Here is a 27,215-nt window from a genome sequence, read left to right on the forward strand (position 1 = left end):
GCGGCGCCCCCTCGGCAGCGGGACCGGGCGGCGAGCGGGCCCGCCGAGCCGGCAGGGGGCGGCAGCGGCCCCGCCCGGCTCGGCTCGGCCCGGCCCGGCCCAGCCCGGCGTGGCCCTTCCGGCGGCGCGGCGGGCGGTGCGGGCCCGGGAGCGGGCGGCGGGATGCGGGCCGGGGCGGCCGCGCTGCTCTGCGCGCTGTGCTGCGCCCTGGCGCGGGGCTCCGAGGACATCGTCGTGGGCTGCGGCGGCTTCGTGAAGTCCGACGTGGAGATCAACTACTCCCTGATCGAGGTGGGTGCCCGGCGGCCCTCGCCCCCCACCCTGGGCCCGGCCTGACCCGGCGGGCCAGGTCCGGCGCCGCTTCGGCCCGGGCCGCGGTTTGAGCGGGCCGTGGGGCGGCGGCATTCGGGCGGCTCGGGGCGCTTCCCCGGGCCCGGCGCCGGGCGGGAGGGCGGCAGACGCCGGGTGCTGCCGTGTGAGGTGACGGGGCGGAGGCGGCCCGGTGCCGGCCGGGCCCCGCCGTACGGTGCTGTCCCGCCTGTCTTTCAGATCAAGCTGTACACGAAGCACGGCACTCTCAAGTACCAGACGGACTGTGCGCCCAACAACGGCTACTTCATGATCCCCCTCTACGATAAGGTGAGCGGGCTGCGCGCTGGGGGCGGCCGCGGGTTGAAGCCCAAGCGCGGTGCTCGGACCTGACTGAATTGTGCTCGGGCCCAACACTTCAGCTGGTTTTGTGGGGTTTTGTAACGCTCCTGCTGTATTTCCCGGTGCGAGGCGCTGCCATGAGGAAAGCCGGGTGGCTTCAGCGGAGCCGTGTGAGTGGCCAAGCACCGAGTCCCGCCAGCCACCTGTGTGCCAGCGGCTGCTGGGGCCTCCCCAAACCGGGCTCGTCCCGCAGGGACAGGCTGGATCTCACCTACCTGCCTGCAGGATCAGAGAAAATACCTGTGCAGGGATGTGTTTTGATAGCCCTGAACTGAAATAACTTGGCTAATTGTCGGTATTAAAAATGTCTTAAGAAACGGGTGGTACAGGGAGCTCAGGAGGTATCAGGAGTTTGATGTCTGGGCAGATGTTTGCCTTCCCATTAAATGTGAGCTGCCCTCAGCTGGTCCAAGTGTTTTGCTCTTTTAAGGAGATAGTTAACTTAGAGATCAGAATAAATCAGAGAATGTAAGGTGCCTTCTGATCTTGGTCATTTATTCCCTTGAGCCCGTCCATGAATGAACTCCAGCACACATGTGGCAGAACATGCAGAGTGTCTACTGATGTAAAGAGTGAAAAGCTTTATCCCTGGGTAGATTAATACCCTTTCAGTGCAGAGCTTTTAATAGGATTGGAGTTGTGTTATCCCATGCTGGGCAGAATGGTTGAGCAGGACCTGCTAGTGGAGATGCCCAGGGCTGATCTGGAGCACATCTGTTGGGGCAGGCAGAGAGGTATGAGCACTTTCTAACACTGAGCTGCTTGAGCATGAGCCAGGCTTGGTCTGGAAGTGATACAAATGTGGCAATACTTAGTTCTTGCTCTTAGCTGGCTGGATGTGAGCCCAGCATCCCAGCCGGTCTGTGCAGGTACTGCTGCTGCTTTGGACAGAGCTAGATAGGAGGAAAGGAGAATGGGGCACTTGAGCCTTGTGTTCCTGCTTGCACCATGATGCTTGTGTTCTGATTCCCCCTCCCCTCCATCCTTCAGCTGACATGAATTTAGATCAGTGAAGACAATGCTTTTTGTTTCTTTTGTTCTTATTTTTAGGGGGATTTCATTCTTAAAATTGAGCCTCCCCTAGGGTGGAGTTTTGGTAAGTGCTTATTTGTATCTTTATAATAGGACAGTGTATCTGCAGCGTGGGACCTGTCTGTCTCCAAGTCACAGTTAGCAGGGAGAATCAAGCACTTATCAAAAGAGATTTGCTTTGTGTATGGCTTTAACAACTAAAATGCACTTGCTGTAAGCTACAAAGCTGTAAGGTGGACGCTGACAAAGCAGCTGTGAACTGATTGGGAGGACTGTGGGGTTGCTGGCTGAGGGCAGGGAGGGGGTTTTCAACATGGGATCTGTGGGTGTTTTAATTTTGCTGAGGCAGGACTTCTAGAAAAACACTCATGTGCTTGAGAAAATGCACTTCTGTGAGTAGAATTGCTCCATGATTGCTCTTTCACTGCCTGCCATGGTTCTTCCCCCAGAGCCAACCAGCGTGGACATCCATGTGGATGGCATTAATGACATTTGCACAAAGGGAGGAGATATCAACTTTGTGTTCACAGGGTTCTCTGTCAACGGAAAGGTGAGGCTCCTTTGTCTCTATTTATTCCATTTTATGCTAATTCTGCCTTCCTGGAAACATTCTACCTCTGCTCTGCAAGTTGTTTTTACCCATTTATTTTCTGGTTTCTCTTCACTTTGACAGGTTCTCAGCAAAGGTCAGGCATTAGGTCCTGCTGGAGTCCAGGTTGTACTGAGGAATGCTGGCAGTGACACAAACATACAAACAACTGTTACACAGCCTGGAGGAAAGTGAGTGTGGGTGATGCATATGGAATGGGTCTGCTCATTTCCACCAGATTATTTAACTTCTGTCATGTCAGCTGAAATACAGAGCCTCTGAAATACAGAGTCACTGAACTACAGAGCCTCTGCAGAGAGGCTGAATTATTTCTCTATGAACAAATGCTTGTGGCTGCCTCTGAAGAGACCTGACCCCTTTCTTGCCTTACAGGTTTGCTTTCTTTAAAGTGCTTCCTGGTGAATATGAAATCTTTGCGTCTCATCCCACCTGGATGTTGAAAGAGGTCAGAGCCTACAAAAGTTCTGGGTTACCTGTTTAGTGGGGGTGGATCTGGTAGAACTAGTCCTGATTGACTAGTGTTTGGAAGGCTTTTGGTGAGGAGACAGGGTTCATGGAGTTCTCTCACCTCTCACTTAGGCAGTCGAGAAGCTGCCTGGTGCAGCCCCAGTGTGGAGGCTGCGGAGCCAGCTGAGGGGAACAACTGGCAAACGAGCTCTTGCTTTCAGTCTTCTAGTCCTGTATGTTTTATAGGAGCTTGAATTTTATAGCAGATGCTCTGATCCTTCCCTCTCAAGCGACTTGCACTCTGAGGAGCTCTGAGATCCTCATAACTCCTCAATCAGTAACCCAGGAAGACACTGGTTTGTGTTTTGAACAGCCTGTGGTCCTTCTTTGAGCACTGCTGCTCTGGCCTCTGTTGAACATACAGCTTCTGATTGTTATTTAGGTGCTGCAAGTGAGATCTAATGCCTACCTTTGATGAAAACCCTATGTGTTTTCTGTGTTTCAGTCAAACACAGTGGTGCGGGTGACGAGTTCCAACGCCTATGCTGCCAGCCCTCTGATTGTTGCCGGCTACAACGTTTCGGGGTCAGTGAGGAGTGATGGAGAGCCAATGAAAGGGGTCATGTTTCTCCTTTTCTCTTCTTCAGTCACTAAAGAGGTAAGGGTGCCTTTTCACACGAGTGGGGATTTAAGTAAGCAGCTAAATAGCTTCTGGATTACTATTGTCTTCTTACTTGGATATCTCTGTCCTTCTTTGAGCTTGGCTTATAGAAAACATAAATTGTACAATCCCATGAGCTTTATTTTTTTGTTTGGGTTTATATTTTTTTAAGGTTTCTCTTTTCTTTCCCCCAGCAAGGCCCTTGTAATCCACCATTCACACACAGCCCAAGTGTCCATGTGACATTCCTCTATGGAATTACTCGGATGTGTAACACAATAGCCATCTGTTTAAACATTGGCAAAACTGGAGCTTAAAGTCTGTATATTTTCTGGACACAAGAAATTAGATAATTCTTCTAATCTCAACTCTTATGAACTCCTCAGTATTGCTTTTAAACACCCAGGTTCCCCAGCAGTCAGACTCTTCAGGGCCATAGGAAACTAAGACCTGAACTGAACCATGCAACAGGTGCTAAACGTGATATGGTTCACAGCACAGTATTGATCCATGTTCTCCCTCTGGTCAGCAGGGCAAAGGGCTCCAGTTTAAGACAGTATTTTTCCAGTGGCACCTTGTGTGTGTTAAGTGTTGGTTAGTTCATGTGTTCCCTCATGAAGGTGAACACTTCTCCATGGTGAAAGACCAGCTCCTGGCACAAGACACAAGGTGTTGCCAGACAGATCCTGAAACTCACTGTACAATAGCTGTACTGTGCCTTCAGCATGAAGTCCTGATTGCTCTGCTCTCTTGATGTGAGGACAAAGCTCAACAGCTGCTATTGCCACCTTAAAAGTGTTAGGAAATAAGTGTGAAATGTGTGGATATGTGCCATGATCTGTGGTGTGGAGCACAGCTCTGTGCTGTAACTAACCTTGTCCACGAACTGAAGCCGGTTACCATTAAGGCTTGCAGTGCAGTTGTGCAGCCCTGGGGGATGTTAAATTTCCAGGCTTTCTGTCCTTGTTACCAGAAAGTTGATGGTTTTTCCCTCTTTTACCTATACATGAATTTTAAGCCATGCTATCAAACTTTGCCTCTACATTGGTCTTGCACTTCCCATCCTTTGCTCACCGTACAGTCTTCTGAACCCTCCTACACCCCCTGGCATTATTATCTCTGTTCTCCCATGGAAAATGATTGTATTGCATTTGTTGCCACAGGATGTTGTGGGCTGCAATACTTCTCCTGTGGATGGATTCCAGTCCAGAGATGAGTCTCTGTCCTATTTGTGCAATGTCGTTTCAAAAGAAGATGGATCTTTCAGCTTTCTTTCTCTGCCAAGTGGGAAATACACTGTGGTAGGTAGCTGGAAAGTCTTTGTTGCTTCTCCGTTAACTTTAATTCTCTAAACTAGATCATGCATAATGTTGTAGCTGTTAATCATAAATAGTTGAAATATTCTTAATTGGATGAAATAATTGGAATAGGAACCTCCAGCCTAAAGTACGTGATGGTGAAGTGAGGTGCAGCTCTGTGGTGTGGTACCTGAGGAAGGACTCGCTTGCCAGTGAGGTGCTGAATGAGCTGGGTGTGTTGGCCAGCCACAGAGCAGCACCCAGAGGCTGCTGGCACACTGGGAGCTTCCGTGGGCTACAGCCACCTCGTGCTCTCCATCTTCTGCCTGTTCCCTTTGTGATGTCTGGGTAACGTGGGAGCTGGTTGTCTGTGCTCTGCCTGGAGGGATGGTCCCACAGTCTAACTCTGTGTGATCTAGATGTGGCATTGAGACTCCTTTCATTCCTTTAATCCTTCTAGTGACTGTAAACTTGTGCACATCCAAGTACCTCTGCTGAATCCTGAGTAGAGGGCTACTTTTCCTTCCTTGTCTTTGGATAATCCCATCTGGCTTCCACCAAACCATCTTGAAACACTGCCTTTATTCTTGTGCACATCCCTCTGGGTTCTTTTTTCTGGGACAGTTGCAGTCTGCTTGACACTTCACAGAGGTGTCTGATGCTGATAAGGACATGGAGCATGGTAAAGGAAAGCAATTCTCATGGCTGCTTAGGAGTCAAAGTGATGTGTCTTCTTTCAGATACCATTCTACAGGGGGGAGAGAATTACCTTTGACGTTGCGCCGTCTCGATTGGACTTCGTGGTGGAGCATGACAGTTTGCAGATTGAGGTAAGCTGTTCAGAGGCAGTGATCTCTGTGCCATTCGTTGCTGTAGAAGTGTAACTGATGTAGCAGAAAGCTGGTGTGTTAGGAAAATCTGCTGTGTAAGAAGTCTGAAGGGGTTTGTTGTGCACACCCTCTGCACTACAGGCAGAAGACAGTGTATTTCTACACCTCAGTCCCTTTTGCTAGGAAGAACCAAAATAGTGAAAAGCTGTCTGCTGTGTTCCCTTTCATGTCCATGTTGTGAACAGGCAGTAAGCTTTCACATTGCTTAGATTTTCTTGTTCACAGTGTCAGATCTCTGTCGGTGCCTGTGGCTTGCAGAGTGCCATGTGTAATGGCATTACAGTCTGAGACAGGGGCCTTCTGAGCTGGACTGACACTGATAAATTGGGCATCTGTTCCTGGACTTAGGGCAGCAGTATGCTGGAGATAGATATGTACTTTCCTTGTGATATCCTGGTACATTTTCTTCGTAAAGTTGGAAATAAATTTCCTTTATTGGGGTGTGTGTGAGGGGGGAATGGTCGGTGTTGATGGCTGGAGGCCAGTGTTTGCTTTTACTGAGTAAAGATTAATGTTGCCTATTTTCCCATTTCAGCCTGTTTTCCACGTGATGGGTTTCTCTGTCACAGGCAGGGTGTTGAATGGTCCTGAAGGAGAAGGAGTTGCTGATGCCGTTGTGACACTGAACAACCAGATTAAAGGTGTGCAGTGGTCTTGGTCTTGGTTGCTACAGGGAAAACTTTGTTACACTCAAGTACAAGCCTAGTGTATGGGATGGAAATGACCCTTTGTGACAGTACACTGCTTTTGCTGCAGTTTATTAGAAATATTAAAGTGCTTTTCACAGAGCTGTTTTGTTTTGCACTTTGTGGTTTAGGTGAGAGCACTAGGTGTTCAGTTGAACATCTCTTGCAAATTTCTTAGTGTCTTTCAACCATATACCAAATTTTGCTTTGAAATACAGAAATGAAGGTTGGTCTGGTAAGAAAGCATAATACTGCACCCTTGTTGTGCAGTGTAAGTTAAGAATAGCCTAAAGCAGTGCGTGCTCTCTGGCTTTTCAGGTATATAAGGATACACAGTGGACATGTGCTCTGTTTTTTAGCTGTGGTCATTATTTTTTACAGTAAAAACGAAGGCTGACGGCTCCTTCCGCCTGGAGAACATAACAACAGGTACCTACACCATTCATGCCAGGAAGGAGCATCTCTTCTTTGACACTATCACGGTGAAGATCGCACCAAACACACCTCAGCTGGCAAACATCATTGCAACAGGGTAAGTGCTGGTGTTGGGATGTTCTGTGGAGCGGGTGCTCCTTCCCCCTGTCACGCCCAGACTTGTGTGCTGTTGGCAGGAGACACATGGTGCTCAAGAAATTCAAGGTAAAGTAGGACAGCATGAGTGCAGGGTAACGTTTTGTCCCCAGTATTTTGCTCAATCCTAGTTAAGGTATAGAGCAGCCCCTTAGTAACCTCTCCCTTGCAAGTGAAGATGCTAAGACATGGACATGTTGAGCAATTGAAGAAGGGGGTGTGGGCAGGAAAGGAGCAGAGAGGCTCTGTGCCATTGATGCTGTGCTTCTGATACCCTCCTGTGCAGGAGTGGAGTTACCCACCATCTGGTGCAGCGTCGTACCGAACCTCTACATTTTATTGCTCACTCCCAAGGTCATGTTGTCTGACATGAATTGTCTTTTCATGTTTGTGGTTGGTTGACTGCTGGGCACAGGCCTGTGTGATGGTTGTGGGGTGAGTGGGGGAGCGCAGGGCTGTGCAGTGGTGGGTGATAACGGTGTGAGCTGAGGGAGCCAAGAGGGGCATGGTTCTGTGTCCCGGCAGAGGTGGTGGCACCCTTGAGGAGAAGTGAAAACTAGGAGTTTGCTGAGGCCAAGGCACCCAGCTCCTGGGGACTGAGCTGGCTCCTTGGAAAAAAACAAACCTGTGTGATTAAACAATCAGTTGCAGGTTTTTCAGTCACTAAATCTGTTGTGCTATTGAAGGTGGAAAGTAAAACTTCACAGCTGTGAATTTGTGATCCTGACCTGTGTTTTCACAAGCATAGGTGCACTGGGGTTGTGTTCCAGTGAGTTACCTGTCATATTTGAGGTCTTGAATACAAAACATTTGAAACTTTAAAAACTGACTCAATTGCCTGCCTAGCAAAATAAAAGGACAGTAAAAGCAAAGGCTTTTGAAGTGGTTGGGCAGGTGGCAGGGAAGAGGGAAGCAAGTTGCTTGCAAATAAAAATGGAACAGAAGATCTTGGCGACTCGGCGTAAAAGGAAAGGTCCCATTAACCACACATGAGCTTGCACTTGCTCCTCTGTGTTTGCTTAGAGTATCTCCTGAGTACGAACAGCCCTTTAGGAGGAATCCATTCCAATTCCTGTGCTAGTACCTCAGTGTAACAGGCTTTGCTTTTTGAGGAAGTTTCAAACAAGTATTACTTTAATGAGCTTTGTCAAACCAGGATGCTCGTTCTGATGGCTGGCTCCTCATTCAACAGATTCAGCGTGTGTGGCCGCATCTCAGTGACTCGCTTCCCTGACACAGTCAAGCAGATTAGTAAATACAAGGTGACCATGATGCCTCAAGACAAGGACAAAGCAGCACTGGTTACAACAGAAACTGACCCTCAGGGAGCTTTTTGTTTTAAGGCAAAGTCAGGTACATACAGTGTTCAGGTAAGAATGAGCTTCCATTTCTTCACTGTAGGGCTGACAGGAGCATTTTGAAGATTTTAAAGATTTAATTTCTAAAATTTGAGAAGATTAATTTAGATTTTCCTGGTTCTTTTCTCCTCTTTGCACTATTTAAACAATGGCAGTTACTTCCCTTTTTTTTTTTTCAAGGAGATTCCCTTGCTCCTTTGTCCTTTCCACTCGTGAAAAGGAAATCAGCAGGCCATTGGGGTTGAAAGTTCTTACTGCTCTCTCCTCTTACTTGGGCAGTCCCTTAGATAATTTCTTATCTCAACACAATACCCTGTGAGTGAGCCAGGAAACGTGTACCTTTCTCAGGTGTGTGAGTGGTTCCAGAGATTATAGGTCACAGTGGAGCCTGTAGCATGGCCACCATGGATTTGCATTGTGGGAGGTCTGCGGGCTGGAAGATAAGGAGGTGATAAGGCCTCTCCTTGCAGAGAGTGAAATTGCCTACCCTAGGGCAGCAGTGCATCCTGGAGTGAAATTCCCTCAGGTTTTGGAAACTCAGCGTTTTGGTGGATTTTTAGCCCAGTTTTATTACAGTTCTTGGGAGGATTTTTAATACAGAATTTCACAAAGCAGAGTTGGGAGGTGGGTTTTGCTCTGCCTGGGATTTACAGTCGAGTTCCAGTTTCTAATTTCTGTTGAAGTGGTTGAACTCAGCAGGGTGGGTGTATGTGGACTGATAACGTCTTGATGTCATGTACTCTCCAGGTGATTATCCCAGAGGCTGAGACCAGGGCAGGCTTGGCTTTGAAACCCAAAACGTTCCCAGTTACCGTTACAGACAGACCAGTAATGGATGTGACCTTCTCTCAGTTTCTGGCGTCTGTCTCAGGGAAGGTCTCTTGTTTAGGTAAGCCAGGTTGGGGGGTGAAGTGGAGATGGGAGCGGGAGCGCTGCGTGTGTGAGTGAGCACTGTTTAGATCAAGGCCCTTGCTGTGGTTATCCCTGTCAGCCCATAAGTACATTTAATCTCCAGCACACAGATAAAGCAGCTCTTTGGTCGGGCGACCTTACAGCCTAGTAAGGTGCCCTAATGAAGTTTGGAGCAGTTACATACCTGATTTTAGTGCTTGCTGGGAACAAATGAGTGCTTCTCCCTCAGGAAGGAGTTCTGACCTGTTTGCCCTCCTGTGGATGGGTGAGCTCTGGAAGGACATGCTGCTGGCTGGCACCAGGGATCCTGTGCATCAGCCACAAGTACTGGAGGTGGAAAAGATGTTTAAAAAGAAAAAGCAACAACAGTGTCTGTAAAAGCCTGTAGGATAGAGGCTGAAGCTGTGGGCAGAAGCTTGCCATCTCTGGTCTCTTTCCTAAGCTTTTTATCTGTATTTTAGTCTGAGCTTTCTCTCTGCTGCTACTTTCCTTGATTACCTGCTGATTTCAGCAGGTGGTGATTGGAGCTTGACTTCTGTCATTTGTACCCCTTCCTTTTTCCTGCCTAAATCCTTTCTGCACTTTGTGTTCCATCTCTCAGGTGTTTAGTGGGCCCTGTAGTCTCTGCAGAGTGAGGTGGACCTGGGGATTTAGTGTTGGCCTCTGGTTGTTACTTGCCATTAGTTAAAATACGATTAACAGTCTCAAACCTCCTGAAGAACACAAACCAGCCCTGGGAAACGTGTTTTAAGAGATGGGAGTAAGAATTGTAACTGGAAACGTTCTCTCCTGGAAGAGGCCGATTGGTTTTAGTGTTGGTACTCGTGGGGTTTGGAGGCAAAGCTGGGATGCAGCCTCATCTCCTGCTGTCTCTTCCACACAGATGCCTGTGGTGACCTGATGGTGACGTTACAGTCGGTCAGTCGCCAGGGGGAAAAGCGCAACCTCCAGCTCTCCGGACACGCCGACTCGGTGCCTTTCATGTTTGAGTATGTGCTGCCTGGCAAATACAAAGGTAGGGCTGCAGGGAACTGCTTCACATCCCACCTTAGGAGCTAAATCTGACTTCACCTGTTAATTATGGATATTGTTACAGTATGCCCAGCATGGAACTAGTGCTGAAACTTGGGAGAATCTGGAAGAATCTAGCAGCGCATCGAGCTGTCTTAACCTTGCATGTCTAACCCTTTTGTTAGCTTACAGGTAACTGCTGCCCTGGGTTTCAGGGTCTGCATGGCTGGAAAAAGGGGCTTCATCATGAACTGACTTGTCCCAGGCCTGAGGACAGGGCACGCCCTACCTCAGCTCCTTGCACAGCACCTCTCCCAAGAGCAGTGCACGGTTTGGCCAGCCTGCCTGGGCTACTGTGAAGATAAATCGTTCTCCAGGGAGAGGTGCAGAAGGAGTCTATACAGAAGGAGTCTATACAGATTGCTGTGTTTATCCACAAGTCAGAACATCTTCCTGCCAGGTGAAACTGGAGTTAGGTTCTGGTGGTCTCTAGGCTTCTTGGACTCTCACAGCAGCAGTGTGCCTTGCAGAGCATTCCAGGGTGACCACCAGAAACCCTTGTTCCTTTTTATAATGCCTGTTCTGTTAGAGATGTGCTGGATTCCTGGTGATGCCACAGTGCTGTGAGCCAGGCCTGACTTTGAAGGTTATTGTCAGGGAAGTTAGAGCGATACAAACTTTCTATACCACAAAACCTGCCCTTAGTCACAGTTTTACATCATTAAAATGCTTTGTGTGGTGTGTCTTGTAGTTAGCATTGTACATGAAGACTGGTGCTGGAAGAACAAGTCTTTTGAGTTGGAAGTCATGGAGGAAGATGTGTCAGGAGTGGAATTCAGGCAGACTGGATACATGCTGAGGTGTTCTCTTTCTCATGCAATTACACTGGTATGTATGTAACAAATGTCCTTGTATATTTTTAATGAACTGGTGTAGGTTGCTTGGATCATTCTTGGAATCAAGGCTTTGTCATGTCTCTGGGGAGTCATAGCACAGCAACACCGATCTTAGAATGCTTGCAGGTCTGTCTCATGGAGCTGGTGAAATGGTCTTGTGCTGTGAGTTGCTGTAAGAGACATTTGTGTGTCTTTAGGCAAATGCTGTTTGCATTTTGTTCTTTGGTGGTTACTCACAGTGAATTGTGTTGTGGCTTCACAGGAATTTTATCAGGATGGCAATGGACCAGAGAATGTTGGTGTTTACAACCTGTCCAAGGGAGTTAATAGATTCTGTCTTTCAAAGCCAGGTAACAGCTCTAAAATCTTAGTTTTGTAAGTGAAAAAGAACCAGTCAACTAATAGTGCTGGGAATTTAAGGAAAAAAACCACCTATTGTGGTTTCTGGGAGGCATTATTTTATTTACACCTGTATAGAAACCCTCATTCCAAGTTTTGAGAATCCTGCTATTTAGTCCTTCACCTAAACAGAGATTCCAGATTTTTTTTTTTTTTTACCTCTGTGAAGGGCTTTAGTCTTTGATGACTGAAGAGCATGTTAAAATAATCTTGTTCATATGGATCCTGTTTGTCTGTCACATCAGAATGTGATGTTTCATTTTAATAAGGGATTCTTGAGGGGTAATTGTTAAAAGTACCACTGGGTTAGCTAGAACAGGAACAAAGAGAATCTTTTAATGAATTTTTTTTCCTCTCCTTGTAATGTCTGTGATAGCCAGAGGGTACCAGCTGTGGGACTACAGTAGGTTACTTCTGGGCTTGTTTGGGTTGTTGAGTTTGTTTCTATGTAGCGATGCCTGGTTGTGTTTTGTACCAGCTGCCTTAGGAACTGTGCAGCTTCATAGTGATCTGTGAGCAGAGATTAGCTGGTTTACAGGTGTCTGTGTGAAAGGCAGAAAGAGGGTCAGTCTGGGTAATCCTTTCTGTACCTCAGTCTCCTGTGACCTGGAGAACTGAGCCAGATGTAAGTGTGAATGCTTTCAGCAGCTCCTTCTTTGGCTTGGTGCCTGCAGGTGTATACGAAGTGACCCCGCGCTCCTGCCACCAGTTTGAACATGAGTATTACACATACGACACGTAAGAGCAAACCCTGGTGTGGGTGTTACTGCTGTTGGGATGCCTCCCCCACGCTGCCCTCTGCAGCTGCTTGCTTTGGGCACCTCGGGGGAGCCAAGTGGGGCTGGGGTGGGGTGTGGGAGTGGGGGGGTGGCTGCCTCTAACCGCTCGAGGGAATCACAGAACCAGCTCCAGCAGAGTGCATCACATGTCACCCCTTGCCCTTGCTATTCTAAAGAAACAATAAATCCAGTAATGATAGGCTTTAAAGATGCTTTTGCTACTTTGAATGGGTATGTTTGTCAGCCCTCTGTCTGTTTAATGTTGGTTTTGCCTTGTAATGAAGGAGAGAGGTTTCAGTGGAACCTCTTGTTGATCCCTTGTGAGAGTTGAAATGCAAAAGGTGGGATAGTAGGTTTGGTAAGAGCAGATGGAATGGTAAGTTTACTAGGAGGCACATAGCACCACTGTACATCCCAGTGCTGTGACTGTTGGTTTGCTTCTGCTCACCCTGATCACAAGTAAGCAGTGCTGGTCTTGTGGCAGCATGCTTAACGGCCTCAGAATGAGGATTTCTGCTCCTGGACTACTTCTGATTCACCAACATGGCAGAAAACAAATTCAGCATTAAAGTCTGATGCTTTCCTGCTGTGTTAGTGAATTAGAGGTACTGCAGAGAGGCAATCTGCTGAACATGAGAGCCAGCACACAGTGAGGGAGTGAGAAACAGCAAAGCACTGTTAGGCTCAGGATGTCTCAGCAGTCTGTGCCTAATGGGACAAACTTTTGAGTGCCCTGCTCTGTGCAATGGGATTGTGTGTGTGATATCAATAAAAGCAGCTTCAGCTTGAGAGGGAGCAGGGGGGCCCAAATGAGGGAGTTGATTTGGCCAGTGTCATGCAGTGGTTTGGGGTTCGGAGCTGGAAGGTGGTCCCTTTCCAAAATGCTATCATCTCAGCACCATCTCAGCTGTGGAATTTGTGTTGCCTTTTATAAAGCAGTTCACATTTAAGGATGGCAGCACAAACTGCTAAGTAAGATTTGGTTATTTTCTTTAGTAGGGGGATCTTGAATTCATCTCTTTGTTACTCTGATTTACAGGTCCTCTCCTTCTATCCTGACGCTCACGGCAGTTCGACACCATGTCCTTGGCACGATTGTAACAGATAAACTGATGGATGTGACTATTACCATTAAGTAAGAACAAAGAAATCTTGGGGCTATAAAAAGTGGAAGAAAAGGACATGTCTCTCATAAAGTTTTACTCTGGTGTTAATACCGTGGTGTCTGCTTCTTACAGGGATGGCATCCAGCTCTGGAGTGCAAGAGGCTTTTGTGCTCGAGCTCTTTGTAGACAGATAAATAATTCCCAGCCCTCATTGTGAACACTGTCACTTCATTTCAATACAGCCCTTTCTACTTGTGTGTCCTGGTAAAAGGAGTGATTTTCTGAGGGTTTCTACACAGCAGTGAACTGACATGTCAGAATCCAGAGCGTATTGTTTTAGCTTAGGTTGGAGCCGTTTAGCACTGGCATCTATTTTTTCCCTTTCTCTTTCCTCAGAATGGGAATCTGCAGCTTTAGAGCATTGTTACTGGTGTGAAGAGGGTTATAAAAGGAAAACCATGCAGAGTGATTACACACTAATGTGCCAATTTATGTTTAGCTGAACAGAGAGCTCACTAGGGAGCACTGATTTGTGAACAGCTTTTATTGTATGAGGGGCCAGATCTGCCTGGCAGTGTCTGATAATGATGAGTGCTTTATTAATGCTCTGCTGATGTCCACTTGTTCTAGACTATGGGTTCTCAAGCTTCTTTGAGTGTAGAAAGCATCTTTTCAGAGAACAAATTACCTGCAGAGTGCTGCCTTTGGTTCCCTGAGCATAATGAACCTCCAGCTGCAACTCCTGGGCAACTCCAGCAGCTGGAAAGGGAACGCCGAGATGACAGAGAGCCATTAGGGTTTAAAAACAGCCTAGTGAGGAGGTGAATGTTGTCCTGACCTGGGCTGGTTGGCCTTTTTGAAAGGGCTTTGGAGGCAGCTCAGTTGCCACACACTGTCTCTGTTCAAGCTGCCTTTCAGCCTGTGACACCAACATGAAAAGAGCAGCAGTGGATTTAAAAGCAATCCAGTTGTTCTTGTGCTCCAGGTCTGTGGCAGCAACCTCGTAGCTCTCAGGGAACCAGACAAAGCCAAACAACCCCAGCCAAAAATAAAGCTGATTCTGACCAGGTTTTGATGGTGGCTTGTTATCTTTGGAAGATGAGACTGTGTTGTCCTTACAGATTTTAGTAGGTTTTAAGACAAAGCCTCTTTTTTTTTATATACGTTTCTATATTGTCTCTGGACAGCAGAGAAGGAATTTAAAGCCTTGATGAAACTTGGTGTGGTAGAGCAGTAGTATCTGTTTCTCTTAAAAAAGACAAAAGAGAATATAGGTGAGGACTGAAGCAGGAGACAGGACCATCCTGATAATCTAAAGTGGCTGTAAGAAAAGTAATTGTCATCAGTGCAGTTCAGTCCTCATAGAGAATTTCTGCAATGTTCTGCCACAGTTTTGCAGACTATTGTAGAAGAGACAGATGAGATACAAAGGATGGTTGGAGACTAGAAGAAATTGCTAGAAAAGAAAAGATACAAGACCAGGGGAAGGGACACAAGGTGACAGCAGAGCTGGATAGTTCAATGTTGAGACAGGTACTTTAGAACTTGGGACTTTTCCTGGGAGGTGCAAGCTATTGGAAGGATTTATTTGTGATAGAAGTTGGTTCTCCTTGTGTACTGTACTTACTCCTGAGAGGTAAAGTTCCTCATACTGGGAAAAAAAGTGATCTTCTTATCTTTTTCTTTTGTATAACTCAGCCTTTCTGCATTGTTTGTTCTCAGAGTTGGAATTCCAGCCTGTCTCTCTTGGTTTAGGCCTTTGTTAAAGGTCCGTTTGCAAACTGGTCCTGTGAGACCTTGGCCTTGAGACTTTACCACCCTGGCTGGGGGGTTAGCAGCCCTGCAGCAGAGCTGGTGTCTGGGAAAGTCAGGACTTTTCACTTAGCAAAACCTAGGCTGAGCTAAGACACGGGGCTCTGCCAGTGGTGAGATGGGATCTGTGATGCCCCCTGTGCACTGGGATGCTGAGGCACGGCAGTGGGGAGGGGGAGGCAACACCACCTTGGATGGCTGTAGCATGATGGGGCAGAACTTGAGAGCTGCAAGAAGGGCCTGTCCTGCTAGGCCAGGCAGGCTGCCTGTAGTCCCTGTGGATGAGCCTTTCTTGTAACAGACTGATAGAGACCTTGAAAGTTTTAGTGGTGCTTGCAATAAACAGCAGAATTCAAAAGGAACGGCTCCTGGGACTGTCTGCTGTGGGAGAAAGGCTGTAATTAAGAGCTGGAACGAGCTCTTACTCTTCTGTATGAAGGGAGATGATTTTGTTTTCTCCTCCATGTTTTCAGGTCATCCATTGACAGTGAGCCTGCCTTAGTTTTAGGGCCCCTCAAGTCCGTGCAGGAGTTACGGAGGGAGCAGCAGCTGGCAGAAATCGAGACCCGCCGGCAGGAGAGAGAAAAGAAGGGTCAAGAAGAGGAAGGAACAAAGCCACCAGTGCAAGAAATGGTGGAGGAACTACAAGGACCATTCTTATATGAATTTTCATACTGGGCAAGGTAATGCCAAGCTCCCCTGGACAAGGTGTTTCCTTGTCTGTCACCAGACTCTTGTCTGGGGTTTCCTCAAGCTGAACAGCGATACATTCTGTGTGGGAAAGAGCTTCTAAGGGCACCCCACCTGTTTGTGTTGACTTTCAGCTAGGTGGAAGCTTGTACCACTGATAGGAACTTTGCTTAGGCTGTTGGTGCTTCATCCTTGGGGTGTTGTGGTGGGTTCTAGGGCCAACAGGCAGCGCTCTGTTCTACACGAGAGCGGCTGATCCCAGGTTCTTCTGACTGTTCTTACTTGTGGTTTGCAGGTCTGGAGAGAAAATTACTGTGACACCATCATCAAAAGAGCTGCTTTTCTACCCACCTTATGTGGAAACAGTTGTTAGTGGAGGTAAGTCAGTCAAGTCTAGTTTGAAAGGAGTAGATTTGTAAGGCAGAAATGTATCGTTCTAGATGGAGGTATGAACAGCTCTTCCAAGGTAATGATGGGAATGTTTCAGCTGCAGCTATTTCTTTGGGCCATTTTCACTCAGATTTGGAAGCATTGGTATTGGTGAAGGGTTCAAGTACAGTTTTTATCAGCAGAATATGCTTCCAAGTGCTGAAAGACCACCTGGCACAAGAGAAGGGCTGGATTTCTGGACATGACAGTAGACTCTCCAAACTGTTTGTATTACTCTCCTCTAGCTGTGCAGAAGCAGTGTTTGTGCTCTGAGTTTGGTGCCAGAGTCACAGTACCATTAAGTTTTCTTTGCAGTAAATTACAATCATCAAACTCTTCACAAAAAAGGAAACTTCAGCACTGTCAGGTGATGGTCACTCAGCTGCTGCTGCTTGAGTCGGTGTCCATCTTGCCTTCAGGCTCTGCAGTGAATGTACTTTGCTTGGAATCACTAGAAAATGTTGGGTACCCCTTTTCATGTGCCTCTTGCTCTGCACATTCTAAATACAGTGGAGGGAGGCAAAATCCTACTGATGTCATTAAACATGACACATACTGGCCTGAATTAAACCTCAAAAGAGTTTTGTTACAGCCAACATAATACCACCTAGAAAGGAGTGTTGGTGGCTGCAGTTTGTGTAACTTAACAAATCTTCAAAGTGCACTGCAAATCCAGAGTGTTTGTTCTGGAGATGTGCTTGTAGCTTTGGGATTTAGCTATTGATTTCATGAATGTTCAGATGCTTTGATGTGTTGAGAGGTGGCTGTAGAATTTTGCAGGTTGATCTCTTACTCTAAGGTAAAAGAACAGGAGTTGATGGCTCTGGAAGGAGTTAAACTCTTGCTGTAGGACAAGGTGCTGAGTGTATTTTTGACTCTCCTGTTTCTCTTAAATCCCCTTTGCAATGGCCAAGAGAGCTGTCCTGGGAAGCTGATAGAGATTCATGGAAAAGCAGGCTTATTTCTGGAAGGGCAGATTCACCCTGAATTGGAAGGTGTCGAGATTGTCATTGGTGAAAAGGGAGCAGCTTCCCCACTCATCACAGTCTTCACTGATGCCAAAGGTGCTTACAGGTAATTAAACATTGTTCTCATCCTTTGGATTCTTGGCTTAGTTAAAGCCCAGCAGTGCCTTGACAGCAGCTGTGGGTGTCTGTGTGTGTGTGTGTGTGTGTGAGAGAGAGAGAGATCCAGGTGCTTTTTTTTAAATGAGTTCTTCTTTCCCTTTATTTGAAGAGTGGGGCCACTCCACAGTGACCTGGAATATACAGTTTCTGCCCAGAAAGAAGGGTTTGTTCTGACAGTAGTAGAAGGAACAGTTGGGGACTTCAAAGCCTTTGCCCTCGCTGGGGTGACGTTTGAGGTAATGTTCTAAACACTCTGACTGAACAGCATGTCCAGGCTGAGCTGGGCAGGGAAACAAGCCACATGTCCCAGCCAGACACAAGTGGGTGTGGGATTTGGGGATAATTTTGTCACTGGGAAACAAATCTGGGTGGATAAGCTTGGTTGTAGACCATGCCTTCAATGCAGAAGATACTTTGCAGGGTTTATAGAGTGAAAGCTAGAGCCTGCAGTCCAGAAGACTGGCTTCACTTGCCTTTGTAGAGTGGGACCACCCACTTTTGGTGAGTTTTATCCCTCAAAGTGGGTTTTTTCGTGAACAGTCTGGTCCAACTAGTGCCTGGTTTTTGAGAGACTCTCTTCTGCCCCCCAGCATGTCCTGTGGAGTGACCCAACCATCTGGGTGCTCAGTGAGACAAGCTGGGTGTGACTGGGAGTGCCTGGGTGCTGAGAGCACAAACTTGTGCAGCCAGCAGCCTGGCAGGAGGCAACACAGGGCAGATGTGGCTGGTTTCTCTGCTCACAGCCAGCACATCTGTGCCCTCTGTGAAGGGCATCTGGATTGAACCCTTCTTTGTACATCAACCCTTGCTTATGCTTAAAACTATTGCTTTTTCTAACCCAGATCAAATCAGAGGATGACCAGGCTCTTGCTGGGGTCCTCTTGTCCCTCAGCGGAGGGGTGTTCCGGTCCAACCTCCTCACACAGGACAATGGCATGCTGACCTTTTCCAACCTGGTGAGTTCCTCACCCCCCACAGTAGGGACACCGTTGGCTCTCTTCAGTGGCTGGGAATCTTTGGTCTCCTTTGACATTGTAACCCAGAGTGGGAGATGGGGGTCCCTCAGTGGGTCCCTCAGTGGATCCCTCAGCACTTAACAGCTGAGCAAGTGAAAGGTGTGAAATCCAACCTGGAGAGAGATTTCTCCCCACAGGTAGTAGTAGATGGTGTTGATTGATCTCAGTTAGTAATTTACAGGCTGTAAACATGAAACAAGCCAATTTGTTGATGATCATGTGAGACTCTTTAGAGGCAAGGAATCTGATTAGATCATTGATCTGTACATGCATGTAGATATGCCTGAATAGTTTCCTTGCAGATAACTTTCTCTCCTGGGCACCTTGCTGTCCTTGAGGCCTTGTGGTAAGGTTTTGGGGCCATAGCTTCCTTTCCCTCTTCAGGCTTTATCACCGGTGGGTGGAGGTTGTCCAGTGTGCTCCCTGGTTTTCAGTGCTCATGTCTCCTAGATGGTTTCACCTGTGGTTAGGACAGAGAACTTTAGCTCTTCAGGGACCTTTTGCAGGAGCATAGTTGCTTGGAGCTGGTGGATTCTTGTGTCAATGTCAGCAAACAGCTTGTTTTTTGCCTCTTTGCAGAGCCCGGGGCAGTATTATTTTAAACCCATGATGAAAGAGTTCCGTTTTGAACCATCATCTCAGATGATTGAAGTGCAGGAGGGACAGAACCTTAAAATTCGGATCACTGGGTACAGAACTGCTTACAGGTCAGTAGAGCTGAACACCCTGTGGGATGCTGCGTGCTGTGTCAGGGTGTGGCACGCAAAGCCTGTGTTCTCCTGGCACACCTCTGCTCTGGAGGTTTGGAGGGTACTTCAGAAGGCACGTGCTGTGTATAAGTACCTTTTTAAGCCATTTCATGTGCATATGGGCATCTGTAGAGCTGAGCCCAGGTGGCAGGACTGGAAGGGGGAAGGTTGCTAGGAAGGTGCTGTGTCAGTGGCACTGCAGCAGCTTGTGGGACGGGAGAGGCCGTGCTGGGGATGGCAGGCCAGTCCAGGTGTCCTGCTTCAGGGTCCTTCCTTTCCTTGCCCTCAGGGGTATGTGCAGCTTGCTGTCCATGGAGGTTGGGGAACTTGGATTCCTCCTGAATCTGGTACTCTACACAGTTTTGCACACATTAGAAATTCCCCTTTCCTAATCCACGCTATGGTAAATGTATTAAGGGATTTTCCCATCAGTTCTAACAATAAATTATCCTCAAAGCCTGCATAAAGCCAGTGTCTGCAGACCTCTGGCAGCTGGTTCTCTTTATACCTCTAGCTGTTACGGCACAGTGTCTTCTTTAAACGGAGAGCCGGAGCAGGGAGTCTCAGTGGAAGCTGTGGGGCAGAAGGATTGCAGCATCTATGGAGAAGACACCATAACTGATGAAGAGGGCAAATTCAGGCTCCGTGGCCTTCTGGTAAGGATGAGAGCCCTCACTGTGGGTTACCTGTATGTTGGTGGGATAGCAGAGCAGTAATTAGCTGCCCATCTCCATTAGCCCATCGCCTTTGCTAGCTGGGATTCCCTTGAGTGGCTCTGTGTTCAGTAGTGGTGTCATGCTGAACACTCCTTGTAGTAAAGGGGGAAGAGCTTTGAGTGTGAGTCAGGGGGGTCTTGCTGACAGCCCACCATGCCCACCTCCCACAAACACCAGCTGGCTCCCACGGCGGCACACGAGCCCGGGCAGTGCCCTGAACGTGTCTGTCAGGCGGTCAGTGGTGTTCAGGTGTTGCACCAGGAGTTTTCTGGGACAGAGGATTAGGGAAGCATTTCATTTCTCTGGTGAGAGTACTATGAGAGCATATTCCTGGCAGGATACTGGGTGTTTGCACCATGTCAGTTGTGCAGCATGTATGTGATGTAAGCGGTTCTGCAGGAATCAAGTTTATGGGGCCTCTATGTATGGAGTAAGCAATTACATTGAAGGAGAAAGCAGTTCTCCATCAGGTTGTAATCCTGTTTAATGCATTTGCTTTCTAGCTAAAGCACTTCTCAGCAGATGATTTCCTTTTATACTGTAATGAACCAGTGAAAGGTCTTGTGATAGGCCTTTTGTATTTGCTGGCAGCAAATGCCCTGATGCTCTTAGCGGGTTAAATTTTCTGTGTGGGTTAAGGAAAACTGTAACTGCATAGAGTTAGATCTGTTTGGGCTGAGTATCTTAAATGGAATCTCCTCCTGTCTGCTAAAATTAACATGTGCATTACTCAGTGTTGGGATTTACCATCTGAATGTTGCTTTTAGCCTGGCTGTGTTTATCACGTCCAACTCAAAGCTGAAGGCAATGATCACATTGAAAGAGCTTTGCCGCAGCACCGAGCAATCCAGGTAATTCTGTCTGTCTTTGAACTGCTGTGTAACTGTGAAGTGCATCTGCTGGGCTCTGTGCTGCCAGCAGCACTGCAGCTGAGTGTGTGCTGCTCAGACAAGGGGCTTTCAGCAACTCAGCTCCCTGTTGTGTAGCTTAAGAGTAAGTAAGGCAAAGAAGGACTTAAAAGTAAGGCAAACCCCAAGCAGTAAACAAGTGAAAAGGATCATTTCACAGTCACAAAGACTACAGCAGGAAAGGAGAGAATGAATGTCTAGATACCTTTCAGCATGTGTTTCTTTACAGTGTGGAACAAAGCCCTAGTGACTTGAGGATGTCATCAGTTGTCATATTTTCCCATCTTTGCATTTAGTTACTGAAGGAAAGGCAGATGTTGTCATGCTTTGTTGGTCCAAATCCCACAGTCTGCACGTAGGTGACATTGTCATTCAGACTAGTGAATCTTTATAAAAAGTGATAGCAACTTGGAATTGAAAACTGATGAAAAACATTCCAAATCCTGCCATCCTTAGAGAGTCAGATTAGCTGCCTCACATTCACCTCTTTGACACCCAGCAAAGGTTAATTAGCCTTCGTTAGCTGTGCAGAACTTTTCAGTGGGAGGTGGTCATTACTTGAGCTCAGACACGCCTGGCTGGGGTCCCCTCATCACAGCTGAACAGAAGGGCAGAATTCTTTCTGGGAAGGGGGAGGGGATAGCAACCCGGCCCCAGAACATCACGTGAAGGTTTCACACTGCAGTGTAGGCAGTGGCTTGTACAGGCAGTGTCCTGGCTAGCCTGGTACTTCTCCAGCAGAGAGAAGCACTGGAAAACCAGCTGGCCTCAGTGGTGCCAGACCTGGCCTGGCCCCAACCTCCTACTGAAGCTGGGCTTCCAGTGCAAGTCTTGCCTTGCACTGAGCAGAGTTGGGATGTGGAAGCACAGATGGTTTGTATTTAAAGCAATTTTAGGGAATATAAAGTTAGGTATTCCAGAAGTGGGTCATATTATGGTATAAGCATATTCCTCATTAACAGGCTGCATAAACTTCCCAGCACTGGTGCCCTGTCATGGGGCAGCCACGGTGTGTAACAGCCTCTCCCAAATACCACCTGCTTCCAACACATCTTCCATTTTCAGCTCAGTGTAACACCACCAACCAGCTGTGTGCTGAGCAGGCTCGAGTCTGTGATGTTGAGCAGTGTGCTCTGGGGAAGGACTTGCAATTGGAGAGCCTTCAGGTTTCTGTGTCGTTAGTCTGGAACAAAGTCCATTTCTTGTTCAGAATTAGGAGCCAAGTGTGTGTCGTGCTGCTGGTCTCTGTCAGTAAAACATGCCTGTGATTATGAGCTGGGGAGCTGCTTTGGCAGGGGGTCCCTTCCAACCCCTACAGTTCTGTGATTGTGTGGTTTCTGTTGCAGGTTGGGAACAGTGACATTGATGATGTCAATATTATAGCGTTCCGGCAGATCAATCAGTTTGATTTAAGTGGAAATGTAATTACATCCTCGGAGTATCTCTCCACACTATGTGTAAGTTGGAGCCTCTCATCTTTGCACAGTGATTTGCTGCTGGTTTCCCAGCGGTTCTTCGGTGGGGTCACTGGGAATTGCTTAGTAGCCAGAGGACACACAGAGTTCAGATTGTGACTAAGGTGAATGTGAGTTCCAGGTGGGATTCAGTTCCTGTGATCCTCACTGCTCTGCTTCAGTATTCCTGTTTTTATGGGAGTGTATTTAAGAAATAACTCCTGGGGTTGGCCTGTTTGGGGCACAGACCCAGAAACAGATGAGGGGTGCTGAGTCCATTGGGAGAGGGAAAGGGGTTTGGAAAGGATTCCTCTGGATCAGAGCACCTGGACTGGTTGTAACTCAGCAACTCCCTGCTTCTGAAACTCAGGATGAATTGTGAAGTGGTTTTATCGCTTGTGATGCGTGATGTCTGACACAGTGGTCGTGGTGCAGCCTCAGAAACACCTGGTTTGTGCTTCTTTCCCTCACAGGTGAAGCTCTACAAAAGTGAAAACCTTGACAACCCGATTCATACAGTCAACTTAGGCCTCTCCTTATTTTTCCATTTCCCACCACTGCTCCGAGATGGGGAGGTAAGAACATGGCTGGGTGTCCAGCTTAGCTCGCTCCCATCTCCCCTGAGGACACGAAGTGTTCTTCTGGTGGGCTGCAGTGCTGTGGGCATGCTGGAGCCACCGGTGTCTCAGGAGATTTGCAGCCTGTTGAGCTGACTTTTGCCTTTAAATCTGGTTTTGTCTTTGCCTGGTACTGACGTGTTTTTAACCCACAGAACTACGTGGTGCTCCTGGATTCTACACTGTCTAAGTCACAGTATGACTACACCCTGCCTCAAGTTTCCTTCACTGCTATTGGGTACCATAAACACATCACGCTGGTCTTCAGTCCCACTGTGAGTATGAAATAAGGAGTTAAGATGCACACGGTCGCCTCGAGAGCAACGGCTGGAAGTACAGCCTGCTGCTCTCCTGTGGTTTGGGCAGGCTTTCTAGCCATGTCAATCAAAGAGGGTTATGGGAGGCATTGCAGGGACAGAGAATTTGGATTGGGGTGCACTGAAGGCTTCAGGCAGGGGTGTCATAGTCTGGTATGTTATGGGAGGCAGGCAGGGAGCTCGGGAAGGAGGTGTGGCCATGCTACTAACCACAGGGCTGAAGGGGAAAGGTAGAATTAATGTCACAGTTCCTCTAAAGGCTTCTGGGTATGTGAAAGAAGTATCAGCAGGCCATAAGGAGAGCTGGAGTTGTTGGAGCTGAGGTAGGGGTTAAAGCAGAGGGGGTCTCAAACAATCATCAGCAAAAGCTTCTCAGAGAGAGAGAGAGAGAGGGGGGTGTCTCTTTGCACTTGGGAACAGCACAGTCCATTGAGCTGTGTTCATTCTGCAGTTCATTCTGCAGTATTTAAATGGTTTAGTTCTTTTCTGCATCGCTGCGTGTGGGAAAGAGGCGACTGAATCCCATCCAGGGCACAGCTCTGGGGCTGAAGGTGAAGTAGGTCATAGGACAGAACTTGGAAGGACGTTGGGGGAGGGCTGGATGTGCTGTGTGATCCATGCTGGTGTTGCTCAGCTCAGGGATTTCATAGTCACTGTGACTGCTCAAAAACCAACCCGTGGTCCTCACTGTTTCCAGAGAAAGCTGCCTGAACAGGATATCGCCCAGGGGTCTTACATCGCGCTCCCGCTGACGCTGCTCCTCTTGTTGGCTGGGTACAACCACGATAAGGTAGGGCATGGCTGCTGTGTCTCACCCACACACTGCTGTCCTGTCAGCAGACACTCTGTACTGCCTTAGGTGAGGGTTGCTGAGGTGGTTACCCAGACAGAGATGCCACTGGCAGTCACCTTCCGTGACATGGTTTAAGAAAAGTCAGGATGTAGCCAAGCTTTTGGAGAGGTGCCCTCCTTTAAAAAGCCTCAGTGGGAAGGTGAGTTCCTGGGCCATTCCTGAACCAAATTTGCCTTCTCATTTGGATGGCTCTGGGAGAAAACCCAATACAGCATCATTCAAGTTCCCATAACCAGACTCAGTGCTAGTAGGAGTGTAAATAAGTATTTCATTGGCTTCTGGAACAGTCAGACTGGAAATAATCTTGCCAGTCATTGAGTCTGGTCTCTTCAGCTTGACACCCTCCCTGGCAAAAAGGTCTCAAGAGGAACCTTGCTGCCTGCTTTGTGACCCCTGGTATTGTTCCCAAGCCATGTTCTTCTCGTCTTCTCTGATGTGACTGGGTTTCTGTTCTGCTGATAAGGGAATCTTGTCTGTGCAGTTTGATTTCCCCTTGGATGTGGTTACAGCAGCACAGAACGTGTAATTCTTCAGGATGTTCTCCAGGGTCACTGGAAGTGTCTCTGCTGAACATAGTGGTTATCTTCTAGACTGGGGACTCCAGCTGCTGTTAGGCAGCTTCAGGGGAAAACCTTCCTGGGAATCAGTTTAGGTTTTGATGATCAGAAACTCCCAGAGGTTTGGCTGGATTCCTTCCCAAGGCTTGCTGCCACGTTCTGGTGTCTGTTCATGTGCCATTTACAGAACAGATCCTGCTGGGTTGGGGGTGCTGGGAGTGAAGCACGTGACCACTCAGACCTGACATAGCATTGTGATCACAGGCTGCTTCCCCTTTTCCTTGCCCAGCTTATCCCCCTCCTGCTGCAGCTGACAGCTCGGCTGCAGGGCGTGCGTGCGCTGGGCCAGGCGGGTTCGGACGCCGCCGGCTCCGAGGAGGCCAAGAGGCAAACGAAGAAGCAGAAGACGAGGCGGACGTGAGGTGAGGGGAGCGGCTGCGCGGGGCCCCAGGGGCCAGGCTGCTGGAACAAACACCTCCTGTCGAGTTCCTGGACTTTGTGTTTGCCACAGTGGCTCCCTTCTGCTTGGACATTCTCTGGGGAGTCTGTGAATCTCCCTGTTGGGAAGTGAGGGAGCGAGCGGCCCTGCTGACACTGAGCGCACCTCCTGTACTTGAAGGCAACTCATTAATTTGTTCCTCCTGAGTGGAGCGGTCGTGCTGCCTCCTTACTGCCTGGGACAGGCAGTGGCAACAGACGGGCTGACTTCACGTTCACTCCCCTGATTTTGGGATCCTTTTCCTTCCCTTCTGAGATACCCACTTGACACAAGCAGCACACTGGGTTTTGGCTAAATCAGTGGTGCTTGAAACTAAGCTTGGGGGGTTCTGTAAGCTGGTGAATGTCCTTGCCACTTCTGGCTCAGCAGCCTGATGGAGGAGCCTGTCCCCTGCCCAGCTCTGGTTCCAGCTCTCGCCCAGCGAGCCTGTTCTCTGGGAGCAGAGCTGAGCTTTGTCCCATGGAGACAAACTGTTAGTGCCAGGTAAGTTCTGTTGGTCCCACTGGGAAACCAGGGTTTGAATTCCAGCTCCACACACGGTGTGTGAGCCCTTCAGACCTCCACTGCTCCTGGCATGGCCCCAGCAGGCTCTTCCCAAGGCTGTGTGGTGCTGCCTGCAGCCTGGGCAGCTCTGGCCCTGCTCAGGCCCTGCACAGCCCCTTTGCCCCTTCAGGATCCATTTCAGCCCCTGTGCAGCCCCTTTGCCCTTTCAGGATCCATTTCAGGCCCTGTGCAGCCCCTTTGCCCCTTCAGGATCCATTTCAGGCCCTGTGCAGCCCCCTTTGCCTCTTCAGGATCCATTGGGGTTTTTCTTCTTGTTTTTTTAACTGTAAGAAATGGGAGTGAAGCCTCCCACATGTGCAGGCCCAACCATGTAGTCAGGAATAAATTCCTGTTCCTTTCTATTCCTGGCTGAAGCAGCCAGTTGGACATACACAGTTTAAATGTTAATGGGGCTTTTTATTGACAAATAATACGAAGGTTAATGGAGCTTTTGAAAGATGGACATAAATGCCTACAAGTATTGCAAAGACATCGGTACAGCCAGTAAGTGGCAATGTTTCTCTTTTATAGTACTTGAAATAAAGTCCCTTTACATTTAAATATTTAAGCTTACAAACCCAACCATTCTTAGAAATTCGGATGCTAAAAGTTTTATGCTGTTTTTGTGGGCATTCTGCATTAGCTTGGGCTTCAGTAATTGAAACTTAACTCACTGATCATTCTGATCTCTCAGAGGGAAATCAAGATTACAATAAAAATGAAGAATGTGGAAGAAAGCATGTGTGTGAGAGTTGGAGCTCTAATAAAGTAGCATGCTCTCTACTTCATGACCTTGAATTTTGTATTGCTGCAGTGAAATATCTGGGGAAAAAAAAAGTGTTGCAAGGCTTACAATGAGCTGCGTTCCCAGAACATTGGTGTTTTAGCTGGGGAATGTTAAGGAAGGTGGTGTGACTTTGGGGGAGTGCATGAGGAAGAAATTTGGGTGTCTATGTGTCTCCAGGCACCTACTAGATATTCTGAGCTGTGGGACTTGCTGATGTTTGACCTGAAACACTGGAAATGCTGTTAATAAAGAGAAGGACAAAAGTGGTCATGCCTGCTGATGTAATCTTTGCTGCTGACCCTAGGACTTGCCCCAGTGTCTCAGAATGTTCTCTTTGCCTTCTGCAGCACAGCAGTGGCACTGGCAGCTCTGCTGGGGTGGTGGTGGGGAGCGCTCGGTCTCCTTCACACACGTTGGGGATCGTTGGTGGATGCAGGGTTTGCCGTGGGCTTTGTGCTCCCCCAGCCCTGACATCTGTACCGGCTGGACTGGCTGCTTCAGCATCTCCTGAAGCTCAGTGAAAGCTGCTCCTTGTGTCCTCAGTCACTTTGTGTTTGTGCAGAGAATAAAGGGGCTAACATACAGACAGTGACTCCTGCTAGCACACTTCAGGGCTCAGTGTTCCCTGTTCGTTTCTGCAGGCACAATGGTGTTAGAACGATTTAATTCATCTGCTTGGTGAGCTGAATGTGGGCAAGTGGGTGAATTCTGATGGAAACAGGAGTAAGGCCCCTGGATAAAGATAGCCCTGCACGTCCCTTGGTTTATCTATCAG

The 27,215-nt window shown here is 48.1% G+C and overlaps 1 protein-coding gene across 1 annotated transcript; it reads left to right on the forward strand.

The window, feature by feature from the left end:
* Positions 1-162: 162 nt before the first annotated feature.
* LOC311197472 (BOS complex subunit NOMO1) lies at positions 163-26,698 on the forward strand (the record flags this gene model as incomplete). Its single annotated transcript, XM_084271237.1, has 31 exons — positions 163-291; positions 550-639; positions 1,762-1,807; positions 2,193-2,293; positions 2,417-2,523; positions 2,726-2,798; positions 3,306-3,458; positions 4,625-4,762; positions 5,500-5,589; positions 6,185-6,290; positions 6,717-6,867; positions 8,098-8,275; positions 9,011-9,152; positions 10,059-10,190; positions 10,938-11,074; positions 11,345-11,432; positions 12,156-12,219; positions 13,300-13,395; positions 15,652-15,861; positions 16,164-16,246; positions 17,212-17,371; positions 17,534-17,660; positions 18,267-18,380; positions 19,020-19,147; positions 19,704-19,845; positions 20,673-20,756; positions 22,160-22,270; positions 22,741-22,842; positions 23,040-23,159; positions 23,899-23,991; positions 24,901-26,698. 31 exons carry the CDS (start codon positions 163-165, stop codon positions 25,030-25,032), a joined length of 3,627 nt encoding a protein of 1,208 aa, XP_084127363.1. The 3' UTR covers positions 25,033-26,698.
* Positions 26,699-27,215: the final 517 nt, after the last annotated feature.

Source organism: Gallinula chloropus, assembly GCF_964237585.1.
Source record: "Gallinula chloropus genome assembly, chromosome: 15".
Taxonomy (NCBI): Eukaryota; Metazoa; Chordata; class Aves; order Gruiformes; family Rallidae; genus Gallinula; species Gallinula chloropus.